The sequence below is a fragment of the Doryrhamphus excisus genome, linkage group LG21 (assembly GCF_037039965.1).
Source record: "Doryrhamphus excisus strain RoL-2023G ecotype Guam linkage group LG21, RoL_Dexc_Guam_v1.1, whole genome shotgun sequence".
Classification (NCBI taxonomy): Eukaryota; Metazoa; Chordata; class Actinopteri; order Syngnathiformes; family Syngnathidae; genus Doryrhamphus; species Doryrhamphus excisus.
The window spans coordinates 11708359-11728495 of NC_136377.1; the positions used below are offsets into that span (position 1 = coordinate 11708359).

General features: G+C 39.4%; 2 protein-coding genes across 7 annotated transcripts; one reads left to right on the plus strand and one right to left on the minus strand.

Moving 5' to 3' along the window:
- Positions 1-126: 126 nt before the first annotated feature.
- LOC131138847 (SH3 domain-containing kinase-binding protein 1) lies at positions 127-6284 on the plus strand. Of its 4 annotated transcripts, XM_058088131.2 has the most exons (6): positions 2165-2415; positions 2663-2750; positions 3593-3704; positions 3813-4042; positions 4122-4185; positions 4901-6284. In XM_058088131.2, exons 3-6 carry the CDS (start codon positions 3621-3623, stop codon positions 4937-4939), a joined length of 417 nt encoding a protein of 138 aa, XP_057944114.2. In that variant the 5' UTR covers positions 2165-2415; positions 2663-2750; positions 3593-3620; the 3' UTR covers positions 4940-6284. The 4 variants fall into 4 exon arrangements, with proteins under 4 accessions (XP_078643880.1, XP_057944114.2, XP_057944115.2 ...); XM_078787754.1 differs by lacking the exons at positions 2165-2415; positions 2663-2750 and adding an exon at positions 127-355; XM_058088132.2 differs by lacking the exon at positions 2663-2750.
- On the minus strand, positions 5223-17922 carry lipia (lipase, member Ia). Of its 3 annotated transcripts, XM_058088129.2 has the most exons (11): positions 17766-17922; positions 17341-17426; positions 11604-11974; positions 11403-11511; positions 10812-10913; positions 10648-10737; positions 10021-10188; positions 8743-8832; positions 5930-6038; positions 5666-5839; positions 5394-5585 (listed from the first exon to the last, which is right to left on the minus strand). In XM_058088129.2, the coding sequence occupies exons 2-11, from the start codon at positions 17396-17398 to the stop codon at positions 5501-5503; spliced, it is 1356 nt and encodes a 451-aa protein (XP_057944112.2). In that variant the 5' UTR covers positions 17399-17426; positions 17766-17922; the 3' UTR covers positions 5394-5500. The 3 variants fall into 3 exon arrangements, with proteins under 3 accessions (XP_078643877.1, XP_078643878.1, XP_057944112.2); XM_078787751.1 differs by having other exon boundaries at positions 5223-5839; XM_078787752.1 differs by having other exon boundaries at positions 5223-5839; positions 11604-11850; positions 17766-17908.
- Positions 17923-20137: the final 2215 nt, after the last annotated feature.

A 20137-nucleotide genomic window follows, 5' to 3' on the forward strand; every position in this document is an offset into this window, starting at 1 on the left:
GCAGAGCTTCGCTGGATACGCTGGCATCTGCCCGTGCCCTCACCGCCACCGCCGGTACTTTACCACCACCCGGACATCGCAATCCCCCCCCGTTGGAAATACATCCATCGTGGGTCTCGCAGGAATTTCAAACACGACAACTCCTCCACAGCAATAAAATCCATCTGGTCTACCACTCGTCGTCCTCTCAGAAACTCCGACAGGGTAGCGGATAGCAGTGTATTAGCTCGCCCGGTTAGGACGGCTAATGCTAACGCTACCGCTAAGCACGACAACGCCACTGTTCGCTTCGGTCTGCTCAACATCCGCTCTCTCACGAGCAAGGGTCAACTCCTCCAGGATCTCCTCACTGACCGTAAGCTTGATTTTTTTATGTTTAACGGAAACATGGCAACAGCCAAATGACTTTTCCACCCTCAACGAATCCACACCGGCTGGTTTTGTTTACATCTGCCATCCCCGTGGCAACGGTCGCGGCGGAGGTCTCGCGGTAATTCAATGCGAGAAGTGGAAAGTCCTGCCGGTGACACCATCTCACACCCCATCCTCCTCAGTAGACTCTCCGAAATTGGCATCACCCACACCCCCCTCCACTGGTTCCACTCCTATCTCACAGACGGCACTCAGTTCATTCAACTTAAGTATTTCTCCTCCGACCCCTCCCCAGTCACCACAGGTGTGCCCCAGGGCTCTGTCCTGGGGCCCCTTCTTTTCATAACCTACCTTCTCCCCCTCGGCCATATCTTCCGTAAATTTAACATTCACTTTCACTGCTTCGCGGATGACACCCAGCTCTACCTTTCTTCCAAACCTAACTCTCTAACTCTACACCCCCCCCCCCCACCTCCTGTCTCTCTGAAATAAAATCATGGTTCACCTCCAACTTTCTGAAACTTAACAGCAATAAAACTGAATTCTTACTCATTGGCACCAAATCCACCCTATCGAAAGTCGACTCCTTCTCTCTCTCCGTCGACAGCTCCTTAGTCTCCCCCTCCCCTTAGGACAAGAGTCTGGGTGTCATCCTCGACAGCACTCTATCTTTCCAATCCCACATCAGTAACGTCACCAGGTCAGCTTACTTCCATCTGCGCTCCATTAATCGTCTACGCCCCTCCCTCACCCCCCACACCACCGCCATCCTCGTCCATAGCCTTGTCACTTCCCGCATTGATTATTGTAACGCTCTCCTCTTTGGCCTCCCTAACAAATCCCCCCATAAACTTCAACTGGTTCAGAACTCTGCTGCCCGGATCATCACCAGGACCCCCTCATTCCACCACATCACCCCCTTCCTGCAGCAACTCCACTGGCTCCCCGTGACTCAAAGAATCAACTACAAAATCCTTCTGTACACCTACAAGTCCATCCATAACCTTGCCCCCCCCTTACCTCTCTGACCTCATCCGCATTCTTAAGCCTTCCCGTTCCCTCAGATCTTCCGCGTCCCTCCATCTCACTGTACCCTCTGCACGCCTTAGCACTATGGGGAGCAGAGCTTTCAGCCGCTCTGCTCCCCAACTCTGGAACTCTTTGCCACCAGACCTCCGTAACTCTGCCACCCTTCCCATTTTCAAATCTGAACTCAAAACCCATCTGTTCAAACTTGCCTATTCCCTTTAACAGCTTCATATGGCCCCCCTCCCTATATTTATTGTATGTTCTTATTTATTGTATGTTGTCTTTTATCGTGTATTTTATATTGGTGTTTTTATCTCCTGTACTGCGACCTTGGGTGTCCTGAAAGGCGCTTTTAAATAAAATGTATTATTATTATTATATTGAAAAATGCTGAAATATTCAAGAAAAAACCAATGGTTGGGTGCTAACTGATTAAAAGTCTTGATGGGGGTAATGATGGCTTTTGTGATGAATGATATAGTATGGCCAGGAAAAAAATGCATAAAAAGTCCAGGTCCAGGCACTCGGGTTTGAAAAATATAAAAGGCCTTATAATTTAATGGGCTACAAAACATCACGGTATCACCAAAGCCAACACTTTTAGTTGTTTTCATTGAATGTTTCGCTGGTCTACCTCTTTGGATATATTCCCTTCCGTAAGCAATGCTCCAGTCACCTCTCACATGACTTCCAAGTGTGGAGACATTTTGACTTTGCGCCAATCAAAACCCGACATTTCATAAAAGGATACCTAGCAGAAAATGCAGAGGTCTATCACTCCCTTTTTTTTGTAACCCTCTGCTGTGCCTAAAAACTACTTGTCCTTCACTCCGAGACGCCCTTCATTCTTGCCTGGTGATATTTGTGAGCAGGGTGGTGCTCCTGTGCTAAACATAGCCCCGAGTGTTGCACGCCTCATCAAAACACATCGTGAAGACCACAGTGAGCTACAATGGCTGGTGTTGAGTTACCGCAGATGTTGCTGTATCTCACTGGGGAGGCTCACTAAACACGGTAAGTAATAAAGACTATAGTATTTGTACAGCAACTAACGACAATCTGCTAATTGGCTTTGTGTGTTTGTGACAGACATCTGGCACGTTGATTTGGGCATGTCTTGATGATGGCAGACATAATGCAAATACCAGTGTCCTGGTACCAGGCATTTGTGCCTCACTGACTTACTTCGAACTGTCGTATTTATGATGTATTATTAACTACACCCGCAATAAATCACAGTAACTGAATCCCTTTGTTACAGTGTCAAAACATTACAATGACCAGTCCAGGGTGTACTCCACCTCTTGCCTGAAGTCAGCTGGGATAGGCTCAAGCATACCATGACCCTAGTAAGGATAAATGGCATAGAAAATACATGGATTGATTTTTTTTTTACACACCTTTCTAACTGAATACTGAAATTGTGTACCCAAAAATAGTGTACATGGCAAGGGAAAATACTTGTACTGTATAAGGCAGACGTCTCAATGTGCCACATTTTCATGATGCCACATTGCCTGGAATAGAAGGGGTTTTCTTCCTACAATAAAAAGAAGTGTGATTTTATATTTGGGGTCTAGAGATTTATTCGTACAAACAACCAGTTAGCCTTCTCCTCAAGCACACCAGAGCTTTTCTTCTTGGCAGTAACACACCTGTGACCTCCAGAGCGCCAACCATGACGCAGAGACTCCGATTGGAAAACAAACAACTTAGGATATGAGAGGTGTAATGCTAATTTTAAGATAATGGCGAGCAATGACATAGCCTCAACAAACTGTCAAGCCTTTAATAAATTTGATTATAAATACTTTTGTATATATTTGTATTCAGGTCAATATGATTTTATTGTCATATAAAAGTATTATTTAACACCCATTTAGAAAATATATAATTAAATATTTAATATTTACACTTTAAAAACATGGAATTATAAAGAAAACACAACAGATAGAAATGATACATTTTATTTTGATGAATGCTTGAAAATTCACTGATCATGGTCGGCTCTGGAACAGCTATAAATGAGGGACGTCTATATTTATGGGTTTATATGTGACTACATCTTACCTAAGAAAATGAAGCCCTCTTCTGAAGCACATAACTTTACACAATTTTACAAAAGTTGACTTCAAAACAATATTTTTAAGCAATCATATTGAAATGAGACATTTTGTGTTTTCAAATTCAGCAGGGCCGACAAGGTGCATGCACTGTTGATGGAAAGAAAAGGCAACCAGAGTGAGGAGCTGAATTCTTCAATCCTACAAAAAAAATCTCAAGAAAAAAGTCACAATGGAGCTGTAAGTATAAAAAAAATACAAACATATCTGCCCAGGCTCCCTGTATGGAAAATTTTGTAAAAAATTATTACAAAGGTTTTCTTTTTCAAATACTCTTGCTCTTCACAGGCTTATGAACCCAGAAACGTTCTCCCATACACGTCCCCTACGCTTTCCCCACTGCTTCCCAAAGCTCTGTCAGCTGTTCTTCACGCTAGGCAGACCTCTCAGGGCCTGGAATCAGAACCTCGACCAAGAAGAAGTCCAACAGAACACACATCATCACCAAAACTGGAGCGACTGCAGTCTGAGCTGAGAGACCTGAGGGAGCAGTTTGAACAGATGAAGACTCAGCATAAGTAGGACGACTCTGTCAGTAATATGCAACATCTCTTTATGACTTGAATGTATTGCTCACCTCATTATTTTGTGTTGCAGCAAAGAAATTAAACTGCTGATGAACGAGCTGGATGAGGAGAAGCGAATTCGTCTGACTTTACAGGTACAGTAAAGTCTTGTTATATCGATATCGGTTAAAACGAATTACTACTTATTACTTTTCATTTCCCGGCAAATTTCTAGTCTTTTATGATATAATTAGCTCCGTTAGTACGATACACGGTTATTATGATAATCCGGTTACTAGGATGCCCTTTTCATCTCCCGCCAGCCAATTTGGTCTGCTTATATCGATACAAAAGCAGCTTAAATCAATCTTTGCTTAAGGATTTCAATACCAAAAAAGAACACGGCGAACGGCTGCTTCCAGTCAACTTTATTTTTCACACTTCCACCACCAGAGTGCAGCACACACAGCGGAAAACACCCATCCCTCGCGCCTACCCCTACGGGTGGCAACACCTTCCCCATCGATAGTTCCGGGGTGAATTATGTTCCGGGGTGAATTATGTCCTGGTAACCGGTAATCACTACAGCGTAAGTTTAGTTTTATTTACTGTAGTACAAAATGTATTGTAGTACAAAAGCATGCTAGATACGCAATCCATGAACTCAAGGAGAAAATTACATGCCATATCAAAGATCCGCCCACTTTTAATGCAGTTCGGCGCAGGATCGGATATATGGATAGTCCGGTTATATCGGTATTTTTTCCGACTCCCGAGAATATCGATATAACGAGACTTTACTGTAATTAAGCCTTTATTTGTGCATGGGTAGTTCATGCGATGATGCCTTCTTTCTTTTGTGTGTTTTAGATGGAGATACAACGCATGAAGAAGCACATGTCCAAATGACAAAACACCTATATAAGGACAATCATTTCATTATTTCTATTCACGCTCTTGTAGTTTGCAGTAGTATAGAATGATGTCAGTAATTTAGATTTTTTTTTATATTTAGATAAAGTTCTACAGTCACAATATTAAACATATTGTTAATTGTCAGCCAATTATCTTTGTAAAGGCACATGTATGTTTGCCACATCTAATTAAAAGTACAGATTTTTTGAAATTGTAGTTAAATAGTTATAGTTATAGTTAAACATTAATCATAATTGACAAGGAACAAAAATGAGGAAATCTGGTAGTATTTTTTTTAATTCAGAACCACAAATATATCCACACAAATAAATAAAAACCATATTGATATACTGGAACTATAATGGAAAAAATATGTAAACATCTCGGACATTTACATCTATTTACATTCACTTTATGAACACAAGCAATATTGTTATATTATTTTAAAAGAACTAACTTGTGTAGCAAAATGAGGTGAGAAATAAAGATGAAAAAATTTGTTTTTTTAAAGCAGAAAACACAGTACATTCGATATATGAGTGATGAGATTTTGCCTCAAAAATCGGATTCTTGGCAATAAAGAGGAGTGAACGTGATCTCTTTGTCCTCCTCCAGGACCAAGTCGTAACGACACAAAGGCCTGAGATGGACAAAGTTGAACAAACAAATAAAAAAGATGGAAAAATATCAAATGAATGAATAACTGGCTTCTGCTTGTACCTGTCATTACGTTCCAGATGCGTGAGGCGAATCCGGAGAACACGTAGTTTGTATTTGGGCTTGAAAACGTTTCCGGTGGAGAACACGAGAGTCATTTTGTTGACTGACTGAAGCTCTGTGTCAAACTGAGCAAACAATTTAGTCTCTTTGTACTTCTTGAACTGGGATGCTTTACTGTAAGATAGAAAAAAAAATACACATAAACACACATAAAAAGAAAATTACAAAAGAAATATAAATATGAAATTTAAGCTACAGACTTACTGGTCAATATGTGCTACAGCATCAGGACCAATCCCATGTAGTTTAACAGTAATATATCCCCAATGTACATCCTCATTCCATACCAGCACATCCAGCCTGTAGTTGGTCACTGAAAGAAGTCATTTACATGAAGTTACATACATGGTGAGACAAGTATTTACAGTAAAGTCTCGTTATATCGATATTCTCGGGAGTCGGAAAAAATACCGATATAACCGGACTATCCATATATCTGATCCTGCTCCGAACTGCATTAAAAGTGGGCGGATCTTTGATATGGCATGTAATTTTCTCCTTGAGTTCATGGATTGCGTATCTAGCATGCTTTTGTACTACAATACATTTTGTACTACAGTAAATAAAAATAAACTTACGCTGTAGTGATTACCGGTTACCGGAACATAATTCACCCCGGAACTATCGATAGGGAAGGTGTTGCCACCCGGAGGGGTAGGCGCGAGGGACGGGTGTTTTCCGCTGTGTGTGCTGTGCTCTGGTGGTGGAAGTGTGAAAAATAAAGTTGACTGGAAGCAGCCGTTCGCCGTGTTCTTTTTTGGTATTGAAATCCTTAAGCAAAGATTGATTTAAGCTGCTTTTGTATCGATATAAGCAGACCAAATTGGCTGGCGGGAGATGAAAAGGGCATCGTAGTAACCGGATTATCATAATAACCGTGTATCGTACTAACGGAGCTAATTATATCATAAAAGACTAGAAATTTGCCGGGAAATGAAAATAGTATCGTAATAAGTAGTAATTCGTTTTAACCGATATCGATATAACGAGACTTTACTGTAGTTTAGTTTGGAGTCTTTGGAAGACTTCTCTATTGACTATTGCTTTTCTGTAGAGGAGTAACCTTAGCTACCTTCCATACTTCCATAGGATAAATTCCTTCTGTAATACTCAAGTTAAAAATATAACAAAGCTAAAAGCTTGAACAGCCTATTTGTATAGCGCTTTTCAAGATACTCAAAGACACTTGAAAAATGAAGTTGAATAAAGCAAGTAAACAGAATAGAAGACACACCAAAATACAACATTCATTGGTTAATACACAGTTAAAACATGAGTAAAAGCGGGGCGGGGCACAGCAGTCAGATATAAAAAGTTAGACATTAAAAACAGATTTAAAGAGGTGGGTTTTTAGTTGGTTTTTGAAGGTGGGAAGGTCAGGGCAAGCACGGAGTGAGTGGGGCAAAGAGTTCCAGAGGTTGGGGGCAGCGATGGAGAAGGCGCTGTCTCCCCAAGTTCAGAGCTTGGTCTTACAGGGGAATGCCAGGAGGTTGGAGTCTGAGGAGCGAAGGGGGCGCGGGGGATCGTGTGGATGGAGCAGGTCTGTGAGATATGGGGGGGGTCAGATCGTGGAGGGCTTTGTAGGTGATGAGAAGAATTTTGAAGTGAATGCGTTGGGGAATGGGAAGCCAGTGGAGGTTTTGGAGGACAGGGGTAATGTGTTCACGGGAGCGGTTGGAGGTGAGGAGGCGGGCAGCGGAGTTCTGAATATATTGTAGTTTGTTGAGGGTTTTGTCTAGATTGTCATGACCATTGGGTTTATCACATTTTAGCTCAGATAATAACTTGAATTTCCAATATATTAGTGACTAAATATTCAAAATTTGCATTCCTTTTATAATGGATTCAGATAACTGGCTCTTTACAGGCAACATGCATGTAGAGTTTCAGCTAAAATGAAAGGAAAGGTATACAAAACTGTGGTGAGACCAGCCATGTTGTTTGGTCTAGAGCAGGGGTTTGACTCGCGGGCCGCATTGATATGACAAAATTTACGGGGGGGGGGGGGGGGGGGGCAGACTATATATTTTACACGTAACAGTCCACCTGGTATTATTGTATCTGTAAAATTGTCATGCAATCTGCTATTATTATTTATTATTTTATATTTATATTTAAATATTTTAAAAATAATAAAATATTATAATAATTACAATAAAATTTAAATAATAATAATTATATTCTTATTATGTAAAATATGCAAATATAACAATAATATTATATATAATTAATATAATAATTAGCATTAATATAATAATTATAATAATCATAGTAGTTCTAATAATAATTATAATAATCTAATAATCTAATAATAATAATAATTATTATTATTATTATGTGCTTGTGTCCCTTTTTTCAGGAGCACTTTGTAAACAACAGACCATGTCAAAAAACGAAATTGATAAAACCATCAAAAGGTTGGCTCAGGCCATGATGCCAGGTTGTATGTTGAGTTTAAATGAAATACTTTGGAAAAAGATTGGGCGGGCCGTATTCAAACACTTGGCGGGCCGGATGTGGCCCCCGGGCCGTAGTTTGCCCACCCCTGGTCTGGAGACAGTGCTACTAAGGAAAAGACTTAGAGGTAGCAGAGATGAGGATGCTGAGGTTCTCATTGGGAGTGACCAGGATGGATAGGATCAGGAACAAGTACATGAGAGGGACATTACATGTTAGAGGCCTTGGAGATAAAGTCAGAGAGAACCGGTCCAGAGGAGAGATAGTGAATATATTGGTAGAAGGATGCTGCCAGGTAGGAGGCGTAGAGGAAGACCAAAGAGGAGGTTATGGATGAAGTGAAGGAGGACATGAGAGAGACAGATGCAGAAGACAGGGTTGGATGGAGGAGATACATTTTTTTTCGACCCCTGAAGGGAAAAGCCCAGAGAGAAAGAAGAAGAAGATGCCATTTTTTATAGTCTTTACTTCATTTATGTAATAACCGCAATTTCCCATGGCTTGGTAATAATTTAATCTTTCTTATAAGGACATCTTCCAAAAGTAATTCTCTTACTTACTGCAGAATGGAGACTTTTTATTTGTGAAGAAGAAGGTTTTTGTTTGGCCCATCCTCAACAAGACATCCTTCCATTTGTCAATGTCATAACCTGGAATGGAGGGAAATGACAATCAATAGTGTATTTATTGTGTTTATCAACAATCAGTGAGCGGAGTGGGCAACCCCAGTGGCCACCCCCACCACTGGGGGATGATTTAGAATTTGACTGATTTTGTGTAATTCATCCTAACTGCCATTTCAGCTTGGACGCATTTCACTGCAACACCATGTAGAGGAGCGGTAAGTTTTTCACGATTACCGTATGTTGGTTGGTTCTGGTCAAATTTTCTCACAATGTTGACTTTGCAATCATTTCAGCACATAATTCTATTAATATTGGAAACTGCAGCAGCATGAGTGGGCATGTAAAGCAAGGAATCCATAGAGTTAAAAAAAAAAAGAAGTGCCGATCGGCATCCGCTTATATGATGCCCGGCGTGAGTTTGGCTGCCATGATGGTGAGCAGAATGCAGAAATTATGCATTGAAAACACTTTTCAGCTGTTAATTGCTCTAATACAGTAAAGTCTCGTTATATCGATATCGGTTAAAACGAATTACTACTTATTACGATACTATTTTCATTTCCCAGCAAATTTCTAGTCTTTTATGATATAATTAGCTCCGTTAGTACGATACCCGGTTATTATGATAATCCGGTTACTAGGATGCCCTTTTCATCTCCCGCCAGCCAATTTGGTCTGCTTATATCGATACAAAAGCAGCTTAAATCAATCTTTGCTTAAGGATTTCAATACCAAAAAAGAACACGGCGAACGGCTGCTTCCAGTCAACTTTATTTTTCACACTTCCACCACCAGAGTGCAGCACACACAGCGGAAAACACCCGTCCCTCGCGCCTACCCCTCCGGGTGGCAACAGCTTCCCTATCGATAGTTCTGGGGTGAATTATGTTCCGGGGTGAATTATGTCCCGGTAACCGGTAATCACTACAGCGTAAGTTTATTTTTATTTACTGTAGTACAAAATGTATTGTAGTACAAAAGCATGCTAGATACGCAATCCATGAACTCAAGGAGAAAATTACATGCCATATCAAAGATCCGCCCACTTTTAATGCAGTTCGGCGCAGGATCGGATATATGGATAGTCCGGTTATATCAGTATTTTTTCCGACTCCCGAGAATATCGATATAACGAGACTTTACTGTATTTTGAAGAAGTACCTAATGTGATGTGCATGTGTTCCCTATTCTAACAATTATAGGAGTGTTTACCAAAAACTGGGCATCCGGCATCGCCAAAGTGATCACAGCTCATGCAATTCCCGTCCAGAAAGTCTCTATAGGAGGCGCATGGGAAGGCTCTGCTGCTGCAAGTGTGATTCAAGGACTCACAGTACAGGTACACAGATCTCTGGTGATCACATTTAAAATAGGCTGTTCCTACACAAACGAAAGAAAGTAGACACTATCAACACAGCAAATCATTCATTCATTCATTTTCAACCGCTTTTTCCTCACGAGGGTCGCGGGGGTGCTGGAGCCTATCCCAGCTGTCTTTGGGCGAGAGGCGGGGTACACCCTGGACTGGTCGCCAGCCAATCACAGGGCACATATAGACAAACAACCATTCACACTCACATTCATACCTATGGACAATTTGGAGTCGCCAATTAACCTAGCATGTTTTTGGAATGTGGGAGGAAACCGGAGTACCCGGAGAAAACCCACGCATGCACGGGGAGAACATGCAAACTCCACACAGAGATGGCCGAGGGTGGAATTGAACCCTGTTCTCCTAGCTGTGAGGTCTGCACGCTAACCACTAGACCGCCGTGCCGCCCCACAGCAAATCAGTGATGTTTCATTTGTACACTTTCTTTTCATTTCAATGAAAAATACCTGAAAAGATGGTTTTGGGGCAGCCAGGCTGATCGGTTCCTCCATTGGCGTAAAAATCAATATGACCTAGAGCTTCTCTGTAGCCTAGAGCTGCAACAAACAACACCACATTAAAGCATGACATAATTTATGAAGTCATTATTATTATTATTATGACTTTTTACCGTCTATGTCTGTGTGCAGAGCATCCACAAACTGGGCATCTGTGGGATCCAGGCGGCCCTCTGGAGGAGTACCAGTAAACTGAGGCCCAGCAGGATCCAGAGCTGTGAATATGCAGTATGGTCATAAAACATGGCTTCTTGGACTCGAGGTTTGACCGGGTTCAAATTCTGGATGAGCCCATTTGAGTGCAGGGCAGTGCAGGGATCCATTCATACTGTTATGGTCGTCATATACTGTACCCCCAGGAAATTAGCTGGTGGTTTAGCTGCCCTTGAACAAAGCACTAATTACTCCTTGGAGGATATAGCAACCCACTTTTCATTCATTCATTTTCTACCGCTTATCTTCACGAGGGTTGCGGGTATGCTGGAGCCTATCCCAGCTGTCTTCGGGCGAGAGGCGGTGTACACCCTGGACTGGTCGCCAGCCAATCACAAGGCACATATAGACAAATTCACACTCACATTCATATCTATGGACAATTTGGAGTCGCCAATTAACCTAGCATGTTTTTGGAATATGGGAGGAAACCGGAGTACCCGGAGAAAACAAATGAATAAGCATTTAATAACTATAATTAAAATGCTTACCTGTAATTCTTCCAATTGTCCCATTGAGGTTAGCACCCACAAAACCAGAAATGTGAGCACCGAGACTGATTCCGATCATGTGGATGTCACTCAGAGAGGCACCATTCTCCTGTAAAAATCATCATACATCATAAAGCTGTTGTTGTCCTATATAAGTCAAACCACAGTATACATGATAAAACAGGACCTCCGAATAGTTACCTGCATCTTTTTAAAGAAGGCAGTAAGGTTGTGTGCCGCCTTGTGCGTGTTCTCTACCGCCTTCAAATAATTCACATTAGCTGCTCCGTAATTCCAATCTGCTATTATGACATTGAGGTCCTTTCTGGCCAGAAGCTGCTCTGTGATAAGGTGAGCCCACACGGGAGGAGAACCCGTGGGCCGATACCCGTGGATGATAAATGTAGTGGGCCGAGACAAGTTGAAGTTCGGGTTGGCCGACAGGTTGCTGTGAGACAGAAGTGAGCCGCAATGAATGGTGTCTCTGGTGAACAGCAGCAACCTCATCTTCAGGGTGGTGCCGATGATTGCATGACCCAGGTCTAAATCTGCCAAGTCATCACATTTCTCAGCTGGAAGTGGGGAGAAAAGACATACTTATATATGGCGAGGACAAAAACAAATCAACATACAGTCACTGACATCAGCTACATACAGTAAAGTCTTGTTATATCGATATCGGTTATATCGAAGTACTACTTATTACGATACTATTTTCATTTCCCGGCAAATTTCTAGTCTTTTATGATATAATTAGTTCCGTTAGTACGATACCCGGTTATTATGATAATCCGGTTACTACGATGCCCTTTTCATCTCCCGCCAGCCAATTTGGTCTGCTTATATCGATACAAAAGCAGCTTAAATCAATCTTTGCTTAAGGATTTCAATACCAAAAAAGAACACGGCGAACGGCTGCTTCCAGTCAACTTTATTTTTCACACTTCCACCACCAGAGCGCAGCACACACACCGATTCTCGCACTTCCTGGTTCACAGGTCATGCTCAACCCGCCCCACATAGCTGGCCAAACACATGCCTGCAACAGAAGAACCAACTGACATAGCATACACACCTATTCCAACGAAGACACAAGCGTACAAATACATGTATTTAATTGTGTTGTATTCAGATATCTTTTTATCGCTTGCAATAATCACTGTTTTTCATATGTACATGCTGGCGTTTGCAGTTGGTTCTTCTGTTGCAGGCATGTGAAAAATAAAGTTGACTGGAAGCAGCCGTTCGCCGTGTTCTTTTTTGGTATTGAAATCCTTAAGCAAAGATTGATTTAAGTGCATTATTGCCCACTTTTAATGCAGTTCGGCGCAGGATCGGATATATGGATAGTCCGGTTATATCGGTATTTTTTCCAACTCCCTATAACGAGACTTTACTGTATATACAAACACCCGACTATAACATATTTTTTGAGACTAAACAAAAGACAAAATGAACCCTTATTAGCACACCAATGAAACAACTAGTAGAATACAATAAAAAAAATAGATAATTTTTCTTGACAGTTGACTGATTACTGATCACCATTATTATGGAATCGAACTCACGTCTCCTAGCTGTGTGGCCTGAGCGGTAACTGTGCATAGTTATATAATATTATAATATTAAACTAAAAATTTTTGAGACAGTTTCTTTTGGCTTGTCTTTGTATCTGCGTGTTTGAGTGACAGGAAGAAAAGCTCTCATCCAAAGGATTAGACATGAGAGGAATAAAAACGGCCACTAGATGGCAGAAGTGCATATGTTAAGAGGGAGGGAAAGGAGAACCACACATGACAGGAAGAACAGTGATGTGCACACACATAGTTCAGTTCTAAATCTGAAAATTGTAAATAGTTTATGGTGTTATATTATATATTTGTAAATAAATTGTTATTTTGATGTAAAAGAAACTTCCTTTGTGTTGTGGTATAATTCTTCAGATATTTGAGCTGTCACAAAAGTAAAAAAAATATTTGTGTCAAAGTGTACCTTTTCACAAAATATTCTAGTTGGCAACTGATCTTTTCCTGAAACTTTGGTAATCTGTCCGGAAACTGAAAACAGGTAGAAACTAATTTTTTTTCCAGATGAAAGATGGTAGGCTGCATGTTTTTATAGCCATAAAATACAATATTCTGTGCGCCTTGAAAGATCAGTCAAAATTGTCAAAAATGGCCAGGACTGAAGGTTGTCTTTTGAAAAATGAATGATGAATGATTTAATTAGTTTTATAAAATAATGATATCTAACCCACATCATTATCATCAACATACAATACCAAAAGAGTCGAAGAGTCTAAGACAGGGGTGGGCAAACTACAGCCCGGGGGCCACATCCGGCCTGCCAAGTGTTTGAATACGGCCCGCCCAATCTTTCCAAAGTATTTCATTTAAACTCAACATACAACCTGGCATCATGGCCTGAGCCAACCTTTTGATGGTTTTATCAATTTCGTTTTTTGACATGGTCTGTTGTTTACAAAGTGCTCCTGAAAAAAGGGACACAAGCACATAATAATAATAATAATAATAATAATAATAATAATAATAATAATAATTATTATTATTATTATTATTATTATTATTATTATTATTATTATTATTATTATTATTATTATTATTATTATTATTATTATTATTATTATTATTATTATTATAATATTATTATTATTATTATTATTATTATTATTATTATTATTATTATATATTATTATTATATAATAATAATAATTATTATTATTATTAGATTATTATTATTAGATTATTATAATTATTATTAGAACTATTATGATTATTATAATTATTATATAAATGCTAATTATTATATTAATTACATATAATATTATTGTTAAATTTGCATATTTTACATAATAATAATATAATAACTATTATTTTAATTTTATTATTTTTAAAATATTTAAATATAAATATAAAATAATAAATAATAATAGCAGATTGCATGACAATTTTACAGATACAATAATACCAGGTGGACTGTTACATGTAAAATATATAGTCTGCCCCCCCCCCGGTAAATTTTGTCATATCAATGCGGCCCGCGAGTCAAAAAGTTTGCCCACTCCTGGTCTAAGATCACAGGAGTTCTTACTGGTAAACACCACAACACATTGGAATCAGATGAGACTTATCATGTGACCAAGTGGAACTTATGGGACACTGCATGATGCATAATGTTATGTTGAAGGAAACCACATTATTATACAATTAAACTGCCACAACAGAGAAACTTTGTAGAAGTAATGACTGTATTTCCCCAGTGTAAACAGCTAAGACTGTATATTGTACTAGCATTACTGTAACTACTATGCTATTAATATTATTCCTGGAATTACACAAACAGTTTGCGTAAATGGGTATTTCGACATATTACAGTTGGTTTCCCTTGATGGTGACTCATTTTTGATGCTTCTATTATTGCTACGTAATTATCTATAACAAAATGGAGAGCAGTGAAGCATACAAGGCAATAGATGAGCCTGGATGTCTAAGATTCCAAGGAATTTTCAATTGGGTGGGCATTGGATTTCTATAGTGCTAACATTCATAAGCCATTATTCATTCACTCCTCCGTCACACACTGGTGGTGGTAACCTACAGTACATCTGCCTGCCCTGGGGTAAACAGAGAGAAACATGGCTGCCAATTCCCACCACCAACCACCTTCTACCTCCTGAGCAAACGCCGCCACGACCAATACCATAAAAGCTTTGGTACCAACATCAAATGATTCCCCTTCTCCATATCTATTACTGATAATTCATTAAACCATATCTTTTACACATTGACACAATACAGTAAAGTCTCGTTATATCGATATCGGTTAAAACGAATTACTACTTATTACGATACTATTTTCATTTCCCGGCAAATTTCTAGTCTTTTATGATATAATTAGCTTCGTTAGTACGATACACGGTTATTATGATAATCCGGTTACTAGGATGCCCTTTTCATCTCCCGCCAGCCAATTTGGTCTGCTTATATCGATACAAAAGCAGCTTAAATCAATCTTTGCTTAAGGATTTCAATACCAAAAAAGAACACGGCGAACGGCTGCTTCCAGTCAACTTTATTTTTCACACTTCCACCACCAGAGTGCAGCACACACAGCGGAAAACACCCGTCCCTCGCGCCTACCCCTCCGGGTGGCAACACCTTCCCTATCGATAGTTCCGGGGTGAATTATGTCCCGGTAACCGGTAATCACTACAGCGTAAGTTTATTTTTATTTACTGTAGTACAAAATGTATTGTAGTACAAAAGCATGCTAGATACGCAATCCATGAACTCAAGGAGAAAATTACATGCCATATCAAAGATCCGCCCACTTTTAATGCAGTTCGGCGCAGGATCGGATATATGGATAGTCCGGTTATATCGGTATTTTTTCCAACTCCCGAGAATATCGATATAACGAGACTTTACTGTATGTTGGTTTGCTTACATTTTGTCACTTTAGAAACATGATGACTAAATCTAGTTACCTAAAGTAGTGGAATATGAATAGCATAACATACTGATTCATGCATTAAGCACTTTATCAATGGATTGCGCATCTCCAAGCTTACAAGTCACATGGTGCAATGTGATATGTTGTGAGCATTGCAATCATTTCTACCTGTAGTGGCATTTCCTCAGTCATGCCACCTGCAGAGTTATGTTTCAAGTGTCAACATGCACATTTATATTTCCTATTTGCATCATGAAGGACATTGACGGAACAATTGTAATACAGTAAAGTCTCGTTATATCGATATTCTCGGGAGTCAGAAAAAATACAGATATAACCGGACTATCCATATATCCGATCCTGCGCCGAACTGCATTAAAAGTGGGCAATAATGCACTCGACATTGTTCTATAGTATAGAACAATGTCGAGCAGCTTAAATCAATCTTTGCTTAAGGATTTCAATACCAAAAAAGAACACGGCGAACGGCTGCTTCCAGTCAACTTTATTTTTCACACTTCCACCACCAGAGCGCAGCACACACACCGATTCCCGCACTTCCTGGTTGACAGGTCATGCTCAACCCGCCCCACATAGCTGGCCAAACACATGCCTGCAACAGAAGAACCAACGCCAGCATGTACATATGAAAAACAGTGATTATTGCAAGCGATAAAAAGATATCTGAATACAACACAATTAAATACATGTATTTGTACGCTTGTGTCTTCGTTGGAATAGGTGTGTATGCTATGTCAGTTGGTTCTTCTGTTGCAGGCATGTGTTTGGCCAGCTATGTGGGGCGGGTTGAGCATGACCTGTGAACCAGGAAGTGCGGGAATCGGTGTGTGTGCTGCGCTCTGGTGGTGGAAGTGTGAAAAATAAAGTTGTTCGCCGTGTTCTTTTTTGGTATTGAAATCCTTAAGCAAAGATTGATTTAAGCTGCTTTTGTATCGATATAAGCAGACCAAATAGGCTGGCGGGAGATGAAAAGGGCATCGTAGTAACCGGATTATCATAATAACCAGGTATCGTACTAACGGAACTAATTATATCATAAAAGACTAGAAATTTGCCGGGAAATGAAAATAGTATCATAATAAGCAGTACTTCGATATAACCGATATCGATATAACGAGACTTTACTGTAAGTAAACAAGCTATAATTGTCCAGTACAGTATATTTGATATACTGTACATATAAAGGTGGTTCAGTCGGGTTGTAGAAATACCAGCTATCCTCGGTATCTATTACTCAATAGAAACTACTCAATGTGTTGCCACATTGTTGCATACATGTCATCTGAGGTGTGACAGAGGGTACAGGAGGGACATTGGTTTTCTCGAGAACCACATTGAAGTGTCTCAATGTGGTTTTCAGTTCCCCTTTTTCCCCCTGTGCGAATATACAGTTTACAGTACATATCTACTGTCCTACCAAATAAAAGCTACACCGGGGCCTTACCTTTGCATGTGTGAACAGTTACGGCCAAGAGAAGTGTCAAGTATCGCCACGGGGACATACTTGAGTCTGACTACATGCAAATGAATCTGGAGTTGGGGAAAACACAAATAAAACAAAGTTATATAATACCAATATATTGTATGAATACATATAGGCAAGGATAGTGTTTTCTAGTCTTAATGTTCTCTTTTAAAGTTATATCCTGAAAGGCGACTGGCTGAGTTACTTATCTACTTATCCTCCCATGTTTGCACACAGGACATGCATGAACAATCCCATTTGAATTGCCAAATCTTAGTGACAGTGATTACTTGTACTACTAATAATCTAATCAGTGTGTGACTAGTTTCCACTGATACATGTGCACATTGTTAGGCATTCCTGTTTACCTGTGATTAACTGTATTAGTAGTAGTTTTACCTTACCTTAGTTGTAAGGGAGTATTTCCTGTGTTGTTGTGTCCAAGGATTTGGACTCTAAAATGTTACGCAGTGTTTGTATCCCTACATGCTGAAGCAGTGTTCACTTCAGGAAGTCCAAGTAGATACTTAGCCCTCCCTGCCTGCACTCACTAGGATGGCCACACCCCTTGCTTCAGGTCATTGTGCTCACAGGTGAAACATTCTTGTCAGCTCATTCCTGCTATGTATGCATGGATGAAGTTGCTCTTCACGTCAGACGCACAACGTGGTCTTGAACTGCAAATAAACTCCTATTTTACTTTTTTTTTTTCTACAAAAACTAAAATACCGGTTTGTACATATCACAGCATAGCATAGCAATCCGAAGCTATTATCAAATTTGTCCTTTAAAGTGTGAAAGTTCCGTGATCCAATTGTTGCTGAGAAATAACACACAGCTATTTAGCCATTTAGATTTTGTCCATTTTTGATGCTGTAATATGTGATTAAGATTAAGATAATTTAGAGACACAATTGTGTCTGGTTTTGACTCACTCACAATTATTAAAGGGCATTGACACGAATGAAAGAGAAATATAATTTTGGCTGTCGTCAAAACTCTTACAAGTAACATAAAGTGACACTTTATACTGTTTCCTTCCGTACTCGTCACATAGTCAAAGGTGTGCTCCTCATTCCCTTCTATTACCACTAGAGGGCAGCATATTACTAGAAAGTTGACGAGCAATACCACTGATTTCATTTATGATGTGATACTGGGTAAAATTCAGGCTGGTATCGACAATACCGATATCAAAACTTCAAATTCACTTAATGTCTATGGTAAATTTTGTATTTATTGTATTTATTGCATATAGAATACAATACATTTGATTAATGAATTAATACATTATTAAATCAAATATTTTAAACAAATTAATAATTAATTATTAAAACAAGTAACGCTTCACACAAACGTTACTGTTCCTCAGATGGCTATGAAAAAAGTATTGGCAATAGCAATATTTTTGATTTGAGTATCGATTGTAGAGCGTGAAAAGTTGGAACCGGAAGTAATAATGTCAACCGCAATATCACATCGCTAAATTAAACGCTAACAGCAGCACAATAAGTTAAGTGTTAAGTTGCTGTGTGATGACTTTAGTGTTATTTATAAGATGACACCACACCAATATCATAGACAGTATATATATAATGACCTCCTGCAATTTCTCACGGATTGACAAGCTTGGAATCCACAGTCCACACTCTTTAAATATTCTATTAAATATTAAATATCAAATATCAAATATCAAATATCAAACATCAAACATCAAACATCAAACATCAAACATCAAACATCAAACATTAAATATTAAATATTAAATATTAAATATTAAATATTAAATATTAAATATTAAATATTAAATATTAAATATTAAATATTAAATATTAAATATTAAATATTAAATATTAAATATCTGTGGAAAGCCACCGGTTTGTCGAAGCGCTTTACTAGAAAGCATGGCTGGAAGAAGACGCAACAACAGATGTGGCAACAACCAGCAACAGGCCCCGCGGGGACCAAGGGGCGGCTCACGGAGGGTAAAGTACAATATCCCATATATTTTGAATGCTATTTTTAGTACTGTTTACTTAAAATGTTTACTTTAAAATGTACTTCAAAAACCATCTAAATTGTTTTTAATAAATACATGGTATTGGGGGCGGCACGGCCTCACAGCTAGGAGGACCAGGGTTCGATTCCACCCTGGGCCATCAGAGTGTGAATGGTTGTTTGTCTGTATGCGCCCTGTGATTGGCTGGGACAGCTGGGATAGGCTCCAGCACCCCCGCGACCCTCGTGAGGAATAAGCGGTAGAAAATGAATGAATGAACATGTTATTGAGTTAAGAAATATCAGAGAGCCAGATGCAGTCACCAAACGAGCCTGCTCCGGAGCCGTAGGTTGACTACCCCCTGCATGTAGACAGTTAACTCGTAAAACGGGTGGGATGACATGACTCGTCCTTATATAGCCATAATACACTTACTGACCACGTCATTAGGTACATCTGCACCATCTTAATCAGATCCAATTGGGTTGTATTAAAAGTCAAAATGCATATGTACAATATCCATACATATAAAGTACTATTGTCTAGTCTAGTACTTTATTGTCCAATGAAATACTGGGGTAAAGGGGTGGGCAAACTTTTAGACTCGCGGGCCGCATTGATATGACAAAATTTACAGGGGGGGGGGGGCAGACTATATATTTTATACGTAACAGTCCACCTGGTATTATTGTATCTGTAAAATTGTCATGCAATCTGCTATTATTATTTATGAAATTGAATTATTATTCATATTATTATATGAATTATTATTTATAA

Coding starts and splice junctions, on each gene's coding strand:
- LOC131138847 (XM_078787754.1), top strand. CDS start 3,621: ATGGAAAGAAAAGGCAACCAGAGTGAGGAGCTGAATTCTTCAATCCTA. Junction 3,705..3,812: donor AAAAAAGTCACAATGGAGCT/GTAAGTATAAAA, acceptor TGCTCTTCACAG/GCTTATGAACCCAGAAACGT. Junction 4,043..4,121: donor CAGATGAAGACTCAGCATAA/GTAGGACGACTC, acceptor TTTGTGTTGCAG/CAAAGAAATTAAACTGCTGA.
- lipia (XM_078787751.1), bottom strand. CDS start 17,398: ATGTCCCCGTGGCGATACTTGACACTTCTCTTGGCCGTAACTGTTCAC. Junction 10,914..11,402: donor GACAATTGGAAGAATTACAG/GTAAGCATTTTA, acceptor GCATATTCACAG/CTCTGGATCCTGCTGGGCCT. Junction 6,039..8,742: donor TAAAAAGTCTCCATTCTGCA/GTAAGTAAGAGA, acceptor GACTTCTTTCAG/TGACCAACTACAGGCTGGAT.